Source organism: Cygnus olor, chromosome 5 (genome assembly GCF_009769625.2).
Source record: "Cygnus olor isolate bCygOlo1 chromosome 5, bCygOlo1.pri.v2, whole genome shotgun sequence".
Classification (NCBI taxonomy): domain Eukaryota; kingdom Metazoa; phylum Chordata; class Aves; order Anseriformes; family Anatidae; genus Cygnus; species Cygnus olor.
Window position 1 is genome coordinate 27,599,551 of NC_049173.1, and position 10,233 is coordinate 27,609,783.

Here is a 10,233-nt window from a genome sequence, read left to right on the forward strand (position 1 = left end):
GCAATTGCAAATACAATAGCTTCACAGAAAAACATGTCTGAAAAAATTATTGAGATTTTTCTCACAGTTGTGACAGTGGTGAGTCTGAAACTTCTGAAAATATTAGAGCCAAAGATTTTAACATTTACAAAATCCAGATGATACTTGGTGTAGAGTTGTAAAATATCCCCAATCTCCATTTAACAAAAGTGGGTCAAATAGTGGAATGCAACCAAATGTTGCCTTTAGTTGCCTGAATGTTGAACAGTCCCCTGCACTATGTTGGAATTATTTGAACCAAAACCTGTGCTGTGAACTAAACTATGTTTTGTGCTTAACAGTATCTACATCTGGTACCTCACAGTCAAGCCACATAACAACAAGCACTTCTGCGATCTTCAGTTCTTCCCTCACCACAGCTTTCACAACAGAAGCAAGTACAATTGTTACATTAAGCAGACCAACTCCATGTTTTTGTCACGTCTTTGGTGATTTGTTTTCTCCTGGTGAGTTTCCTACTTTGTGGTTGTAAAAATTTTCTAAAGCAATATGAATCCTTAATAGTGTATTCAATTACAGACAACTACTCAAAATCATCCAAACATAGATCTTTTAATAGATATATTATTCACTATTTACTTCATATTCTCACTTTTTTTTTTTTCCAAAGTCTTTTCATTAGTCTCTTAATTTCTCCTTCATCTTTTCTCTACAGGGGAAGTTGTATACAACAGAACAGATAGGGCTGGATGTAATTTTTATGCGCTTTGCAGCAACGAATGCGAAATTGCCCCATTTCAAGGGCCATGTCCTCCAACAACTCCTTTAACTTCAGAGTCCTCAGAAACAACACAGGCCTCCTCATCCACAGAACACATATTTTCTTCTGTCTCACCAACCACAGCAACATCCCTCACAACTGCAGCAGAAAGAAACTGTACTAATGTCAGTCCTCCACGAAAGGTGGTTACTGTTATTTTTTCTAATATATGACCTTTGCAAAAACTGCCCAGTGTCTGTCTTCTATTAGCCAATTCAAATCATCTGCATGTATTTCAGTAACAAAGGTGGTCATGTTATAAATGGCCTTATAGCACTTAAAACTGGTACCATTAGGCTTTTAAATCCCCTGGAGATGGAAAAGCTCATTAATATCATGGCAGAGACTTTTTTATTTAAAAGATTCAAGTGTCATGGCAATAAGTAGACCTGCTATGAAAATGTTAGAATGGCCTTCCTTCTACAGAGAATTCTGTGATTGTTCTCAGCTTGCCTGCTCTTAAGGCCTGAAATCATATCCTAACAAATTTCTAATCTGAAATCCTTACCAATCTTGAGAGTCTAACGCAGGTTGACCCAGAATAATTAGAGTGAAAGAGCACTTAAGAATAAATGATTTATGTATTTTCAGCCTGGAGAGAAATGGACAAGTGAATGCCAGGACTGTGTCTGTGACCCACTCACTTCTACTGTGCAATGTCAGCCACTCCCATGCCAAACAGCTCAGACACCAATTTGTGAAATAGGATTTGTTTCCACACCTGTATTACCATCAAAAGACCCATGTTGTCCTGAATTTGAATGCAGTGAGTATTAAAAATACATATGCACACACCAAGCTACACACTGTGGGAAACAACACTTGCGCTGCTGTTAATATCTAAGCAGGTTCTACATATATCACAGTAACAGCAAAACCTTCCTTAAATTGCTCTCACTCAGTGAACACACATCAATTTTTTGCTAAATATGCATTAGAAGTTCGTCTTAAAACAAAACGTTATTTTCAATGAAGTCTGCTGAGAATTGGAGCAGGTGGAAGAGCAGGATAACACTCTGACCCTTCAAGTATTTGATGTACCTCAAGTCTCTCTGTATCTGGCTATTAAGGTTATTAACGTATTTTATGTTATTAGTGTAATATTGAAGCACATTAATATTGGCCTAACTACATCTAAACAAAGATGAATAAACATAAGGATGAGCCAGCAGACAGCTTTATATTTAACTGCTAAAGTAGGTAACACGAAGCAACAAAGTGAATCACAATCAGTAACTGAAGTACAAAAAAACAATTATACATGCTATTGTAGAACACTGATGAAAATTTAACAATTCAATGTATATATATTTTTTTATAAATGAATCAAAACCAAAAGATAACCATAAATTAAGCCTGAAGTAGGGAGATCAGAAAGGAACTGCAAGGCTTGAAGTAATTCTGTGAAAGCTATGAATGGAATTTGCCATGTTACTATATTACTATAGTAAGAAATACCACTTTTCCACTTGATTTTCCATCCAAGCTTCACTCTGAGTAGTATCAATAACAAAGGCATCTTTGAAGACTACTGGACTTAGAGGGTTCAAAGAGGAAACTACTTTAATTTGAAGTAAACCCAGGGAAAGAAGGGGATTTTTCACATATAGCTCCAGTTTGATGCTATTTCTGCTCAATTCTTCTATCTAATTAACAGATGTGGTTATTATTTTGATATCTAGCTATACTGTAAAAATGAGGTCTAACCACACAGGGCTTGAATTCAAGTTTTCCATAATCTCTGCGTTTTTAACAAACCTTGATAACATCTTGACTTCTCTGAAAATCTCACAACTTAAGTTTACTTTGGATTTTTTGTTGTTTTTCAGAACAAATACCCGACATCTGTGTGGTTAATGGCACAATGTATATGGTGAGAATGATACTTACAATGCCCTATTAACAGAACTGAAATGTACACCCTTTTCACCACAAAAGCCCTTGAGAAAATTCTTTTCCCAATTCATGTCATTCCATCTCTAACCCTAAACTGAATGTGTTTTTTTTCTTTTTCTAATGTCAAAACCAAAACTGTCCCAGAAGAGCTCCTCGAGAGGGAGTGTAAAACAAGAGTGTGTCATTTTTAGTGACCTACTTTTTTAAAAAAAGCATTCCCCTAGTTGTGGAATTATTATTTTTTTTTTCAGAAGATCTAATGCATCACCTGAGCTCAGCTGTTATTTGAAATAAGCACTGAAAACCTTCAAAAATAAAGCCAGGATTTTTGCTTTAACTGATACATAAACATTTTGCTGAAATTGATACCTAAGTCTTTTTCAAAATTTAAACAGCAGCACCACAGCCTTGTGGGGACACATTTTAAAAAGACTAAAATCCACCTGTGAATTTGTATCACTGCTTATATATCTCTATTTATTTTAATCTCCCTTTGTAAGTTATAATTGTTTTATAACCTCTGAAAATATCTTACATGAGAAAAAAATCTTAAACAGAGCATTGAAAAGCTGGTAAAATACTGAGGTTGTACAAACTGGTCATACCTGCATTTTATTAGTTACTTTTTTATATCACTTTGTTTAGATTCCTCCTAATGTTTTCTCGTAAAGCATAAAGTCAAACAATTCTATATTCAAAGAGAATTGAGAAACTCACATTTCCATTTCAGCAACCATTAATAGTACACAACAATGCTTTCAACCCTGCTGGTAAACTATAAGGACACTGTTTAGATTTTAATGTTGTTCCCATCCCCTCTCTCTTCCAGCCTGGAATGACCATAGCAATTGATTCATGTAAGAAATGTGCCTGCAGTTCTGAGAAAGATCCAGTGACTAGTAAAAATATTGTGCAGTGTGAACCAGTGCAATGTGAAACATCTTGCCCACTGGTGAGTTCTGATTCTCTAGGATGTCTCATCAGCCCTCAATTACAGTAAGACTAGAATTAGCCACCACCAACTCAACATACTTTCTCTTTCATCTCTATGCGAGTAGGGTCATGAATATAAGATTGAGGACGGAGACTGCTGTGGGAAGTGTGTTGAAGTAGCTTGCAAAATCAAACTAAGTAACAACACTATTCAGGTGCTCAGTGTAAGTATTCTATTCAATTTCATATCTCAATCAATGTATCCCTTCCTAGTAAGAATCCATTTAACATTGAAATCACTCTGAGAACTACAGAGTTTTCTGAAGACTCACTTGAAAAAAGAAATTCTTGATATTTGCGATTAACTGGGTAATGGTAACCATTCAGATCTAGGATTTTGGCTTTCAAGCAAGCCAGTTTGCAAAATTTGGCTTTTCCCATTTGCCGCTTGAAAGATCTTCAGATGCATCTCAGAATCATTGAAGTGTGAGACCTTAATTAGCCAGACATTTTTGAAGTAACCACACTATACTTGATCTCAATGGATTTTTTTCTCTTAAAATCATAGGTTGATGAGATTCTGCCACTTGATCTCTGCAGCTACTACAAATGTGAAAAAATTGAAGATCAATATGTTACAGTCCAAACTAAAAAAGTGTGCCCTGAATTCGATCCAACAGAGTGTGATACTGTAAGTTTTAATCAATTCTTCATCTATCAAATGCAGCTTAAAAGCTCAAGGGGGGCAGGGAAGCAAGAAAGAAGGCAACAAATCACTTTCATTAAAGTTGCAGAATGAAATTAATCTTGCTGTAACAATACTATTGAGAGAAGCTTAGTATTTTTACATGAGCCTACAAGGATTCAAGACTTTTGTGGTGGGGACTCAGCCAGTAAGACACCCATGGTTTCATTTTGTTCATCACAGAGGAGCCTTCTTCCCAGTATTAGTAATGCTAACTTGTATTCATACTCCTGATTGTCATCCATGCTTTAACACAAATCCTTTCTTTACTTCTGCAAAGGATGAAGCAGAGACTACTCCTGATGGCTGCTGCAAGACATGTAAACGTAAGTAATACTGTGTTCATGTTTTCCACTTCTAAACAGCTATTGTTCAACTTCTGTCTATATTCGGGTGGAAGGATTCATCACTCCTCCAGTTTTCACTTATTCTATTTATCAAGACCCTTTGTTTCAGTTTCTTCAAAAGGAAAAAACAAATGCTTGCTGATATTGAATACCACAACTCAAGCCACCGATGCTCAAGCCTCAGCACTATCTTCCAAATACACTGTACAGCTGAGATCAAAGAATAACTTGAAATCCCTAAACACATTACACAGTATCCCCTACTGTTGCATACTGTACATATATTCTCAATAATAAGACCTCATGCACAGTGAAGTTGTTTAAGCATGTAGTTCTAAACTGGAGGTTTGAAGCATCTGTTTATTTTTTCCTGTTCTTCTGAAGCTACAAACTGCAAAGCTTACAGCACGAAAACTGTGATCCGACACGAAGACTGTGAATCTTCTGAACCTGTTGAGCTGGCCTATTGTGAAGGGACTTGTCCTGGCTCCTCTGTGTAAGTTCCAAAAAAATAATTTAGCATCTCTTTAGCTTCATTTATAGCGTGGTTTCTGTTAACTTCATCACAGAATAGCAACAAAGTTCACATGTTCACAATTCCATTGAGTAGAATCAGACTCAAAGAACAGTTTCACTATTGAAAATATAAGTTATTAAAATCACAGTCATAGGATGGTGAGGGAGGGGGGTATGTGTGAAAAAAAAGTCACTACGGGGTTCCTGGGTGTTGATTTTTAATGAGAATATATGCTTTCTTTTTCTGGCAAAATGCAGGTATTCTCTTGAAGCAAACCAGATGCAACATGAGTGTAGTTGCTGCCAGGAGTTCAGCAGCCAAACAAGAGAGGTGACCCTGACTTGCCAAAATGGAACAAGCATAAATTATAACTATGTCTATGTGGAACAGTGCCAGTGTATGAACGCGTGCACTTCACAGATCTCTCAAATAGATGGTTACCAATCAAAAATCAGTGAAAAACTGACATGATCATTGCAAAAAGAAAACAGAGAGAGCCTAGGGAAGCTAGAATCACATCTTCCTGAAAATAACCTGCACTCCTTCTTTAACTGATACTATTTCAGTTTCTTTTCTTTTATCTTACCTTTTTTTGTAAAAACAAAGAGTTAATTTTTTTTATTTAAGTGATACCGTTTTGAAAGTGAAAAATAAATGACCATGTAAAATATCTTGCTGTACATTATGCAAATAGGCCAGTATGCATCAGTGCCATCACAGATCACAAAACTGACATTCTACAAAAAGACTAAAAGGGCTCTGAAAACAAAACCAGAGAACAGTGTAGCTACATTGCACTTAACTCTTGTGACTAGAGAAAGTTTTATTGGATAGCATTTTCATGGATGTAATGCTCTTGACAGACATCACACAGTGACAGAGGAAAGACTGTTTTGCTGTTCATTTTGTCTCTTATTTAATCAATAAAACTTTCAGCATTTTTCAAATGCATGAGTGGTGACTTTGATACTTGTGCTCACTATCTAAATGATGGGAAGTTAATGACATCAGACTTCTGTGTTGGGTTTTTTGTTGGTTTTATAAGATCAGATGAGTGTAATCTCAGTTTCCTGTATTATCTAAAAGTTTTTGAATGGATTTACACTAGAGAGAAATGTGGTTGCATTTTCCCACAGTAGTTCATCATGTTTACCTGAACTGTTTGGAGCACTTACCCTATCAGTATCTGTTATAACACAAAGCCTGATATCTGACCTGAAGGCTTGGCTGAAAAACAAAGGAGGAACTGATTGATCAAATAATTACACATCTTATACATGTTTATTTAGAAGTTAAATTCAATCCCTGAATGAAATCAGTAGCACTCTCTCTATTGGCCTTCACAGGCAGGACCTGATCTCATAGTGGGATTATCCAGAGGGAGGCTTTACATTTTAGCATTGAACTCCATATCACAAGTACAGAGTTTGCCAGACCCACAGTGGGAAAGCAGGCTTCAAGCAAGGTTACTACCTATGACAGCAGAGCAAACAGTACTTGCTGCGCCTTCTCCGATCTCTGATAAAGGCGCTTGTCATTGGGAACACGGGCTGGAGCCAGACCAGCCATGCTCTGTCTGTTCCACAATTTCACCACTGCATTCTCAGACCCTAAACCCCAGGTATCACTGTGAGGAGACATCAGAAGAGTGACTGGTGGGTCAAGCAGTTTGACAGCTTCAGTGCAGCTTCCCATATCTCTGGCTTCCGCAGTGTTTAGAGCTTTGGGCATACCATGACAGGAACAGAGTGAGCCTGCTGGGATCTAGAACTGTGGTGGCATGCATAACCAGCACACCTGCCATGGGAGGGCTTGCTGTGTAAGAGGCATTCACATACACTGGCCATGTGAAACCTGGCATTATAATGCTGAGCTAGCAATCAAAATTTGGGTTGAGCAAATCAATGCCTGCAGAGTTCACAGGTCACTGGGTGCAGAACTCAAAATCCCAGTGACAGTAACATAAAAACAAAATCTAAACACTTCTGAAGTTGCCTTTGAGTTCAGACAAACCAGTGAAATTTGGGTGCATTTCCCCTTCCTCTCCACCTCCCTAATCCCTATACTCCAAGTGTTTAGTACCATGTTCACAATTTACAAAGCTTCCCTAACTTTTCCTGGGCTGCTGGTTTTCCTGAACTGAAGTACTGTGTTAGCACATTAATAGGACGTTTGAGTCTTAAACTGCCCTCTAATGGTCATTTACTTTAAGGAGAACTAACACAGGACCTATTTCCTTAATTCTACTGGAGATATTAAGCTTCATAGAGCATCTTCATCCATCAGAGATCAATAATAGTAGCAGTTAAAAATATTTCAATTCAATGTAAACTATGGAAGATGAAGAGGTTATTCCTCAAAGCTAGATACCAAATGAGATCTCACTGGGGTCCTCAATGGGCATGTACCACATTCATAGAAAAGAAGTAACACCATAATTGACAGGTCAGAAAATATGATTGTAGTTCAGGTGTGGTGTTGTGGTTTTTTTTTTTTTTGTACTTTAAAACCAGTCCTTTGGAAAATGCTAGAAACCACTGAATTTTCTCTGATGTCCTTAAAACACAGTTTCGCATATTTTTTAAGGGAAATTTCTCCTCTTGATATTACCAGATTATGCTCTTTCTTCAAAGTTTTCTTGGGACTTGGAGAAGAATTGAGAAATAGGAAAATTCACCGTAATAACTGGGAGCTGTTCCCAGTTTACAGCATCAATTCAATTTCATTGAATCTTTTAAATTACTTTTAATCTATTTGGCTATTTTCTAGTCCTCCATCTGACTGAACGTTGTCGGTAGTTTCTCTTTTGGAAAGCCTAGAGCAAGTGTAAGTAAATCAATGTGGAAGGCAAAGGGCCTTGTAAATGAATGCTCTGCAAATACCTCATCCAGTTCAATTCGGTGATAACTAAGTTCTGTTCTCCCAGTTATGAACTCTGGCTGTATATTATGGATGCTCCTTTGAAACTTGCAAGTGTCTTATGTGTAAGTACTACAGTTCCACAAATACACTGACTTTTACCAAGCACTTATATTTGCCCAGTTCTAACGTGAGATCAGACAATAAAACCTTTGAATTAGTTGCTAATGGGACACACTTAAATTCTCAATACACTCCACAGATTTGTTTAAATGTCAGAACATTGCCACATCAGTAAATTGTACTAACTTGGTAGTTTCACCATATATGCATATTACCACATGACCTTCCCTAATGCACAAGTCCACCATAGTTAGTTAACTAGAGAAATTACTTATTTCCTAACATAGGCAAATGCTTTTCTCTGCTAAGTTTACATGAAACATCAGTATACTTCATTATGGTAAATATAGGATGAAAAGTCTGTTTCAGTTTCAGGTTATTTTGATAACCCCACACAAATTTTTAAACCTCATGCTACAGGCCATATGCTGATTTTTAATTAGAGCTGTGAAAAAAAATCTCATTTTGCAACTTTCTCTTACCAGTATTATAAAAAAAGACACAAGGCACGTACCTCACAGGGTTATTTTCTATGCAGTGATCTCAGTATCAGTTTCTGCCAGCACCAGTACATAGGCTGGACTGACTGCCAGCCTTATTCCTGTTAGGGCTCAAATGAAAATGAAATATCCAAAAGGATATATATTACAGCTTTCTATATGTGGTTAATTACCAATTAAGAATACGTAGTTGATGGTTAAACACTTGAAAAATCTACCAATAACCAAAAGTTTCTCATGCAGCAGTGCTTACCACGTGATCTGCATTGAAAAAGGGCCTGATCCGAAACAGTAAGTTTTGTGAAAATATCCCTTTGATACCAGGCTGCTTTGAATCAAACCCCGCATTTAAGGAAAAAGGCAATGTTGTTTACATTAAGTACCTCACCCCTGAAAGTGCTGATTCAGTTCTAGTAATACTAACAAGCTTAGGTACTGCAGCCTTATTCTCATGACTAAACTGAGTAGATTTGCTACTCAATTGCCATAAGAAAGCTGCTTCTTAAATACTTCTCAGACTTGTTGGAAGCATTACTATTTCTTGGCTGCATATACATCTCATTACAAAAGACGGTTCCAGCACACAATACTGAAATCCATTTTCCTTCTCTAATTAGACTGTGTTTTTCCAAGAAAATATACTGATATATACTTGAAGATGCAAGTATATTCATGGAGAGCTGACACAGCCTACTCTTGGTACCATACCTCAAAAGCGACGTGAAACAGGACATGAGAAATCCCTTGCAATCAGATTATCATCTGCATAGAATTTCTCAGTCTCACCTATTTTAAGTTCTTACAGTATCTAAACTGTACACAAACGTGCCCTTTCTAACCAATTAGAGATTTTAATGGTATTCAATTAAATCCGAATTTACACTTTGTAAAAATAACTCAAGTAGTAATTTTCTTCATAACGTTAAGAATAGTTAGAAGTACTAGTAAAAAATGAACGTTTTTCAACACTTCACTGTAACTCTTGAAGTAAAAAGATGAAAAACAGCAATACCCCCACCGCACTTGTTTACAAGTTTCTCCATATTTTCTGGCACCATTTAAGTTAGAAGGAATTTAGAACTTACTACAAAATTCCATGCCATTAAAACCATGCTGTCATAGCCTTTTAAGTTTTATATTTTCTTCAGTAGTGATACTGCATTGCTGGAACTGCATATCTGATTCTTCTTTCTGTTCTTCAATGCCTCTCACTATCTGCAAAAAAGCAACCATTGTGTGATGATCAAAAAACATGAGGCAGACTGATAAAAACTTTTGTAATTGGTCTGTTGTTTGAGTTTGAACACACCTACAGCAGACCAGTATTTTCATTCTGTAAATTTTTATTAAATGAAGTAATCAAGCCCTAAATTAAACTGAAATTGTTGCCAGCTTACTTGCACAAGATTAAATTTAAAAAAGAATCTAGTGATAATAAGCAAGCTTATTTCACACTGTTTTGATAAAGAACAGAATAAATAGTGTTTATAAAGGGAATTCCATTTTGTGAGCTG

The 10,233-nt window shown here is 36.6% G+C and overlaps 1 protein-coding gene across 1 annotated transcript in view; it reads left to right on the top strand.

Moving 5' to 3' along the window:
• LOC121070591 (mucin-5B-like) overlaps window positions 1-9,451 on the top strand; it is a 52,406-nt gene extending 42,955 nt beyond the window's left edge. The window contains exons 33-39 of the mRNA XM_040557953.1: window positions 123-485; window positions 695-960; window positions 1,391-1,565; window positions 2,629-2,672; window positions 3,754-3,852; window positions 4,197-4,319; window positions 5,059-9,451. Coding sequence (XP_040413887.1) covers window positions 123-485; window positions 695-960; window positions 1,391-1,565; window positions 2,629-2,672; window positions 3,754-3,852; window positions 4,197-4,319; window positions 5,059-5,220 — 1,232 coding nt within the window. The 3' untranslated portion in view covers window positions 5,221-9,451. The remainder of the gene's footprint in view (window positions 1-122; window positions 486-694; window positions 961-1,390; window positions 1,566-2,628; window positions 2,673-3,753; window positions 3,853-4,196; window positions 4,320-5,058) is intronic.
• The last annotated feature ends 782 nt before the right edge of the window (window positions 9,452-10,233 follow it).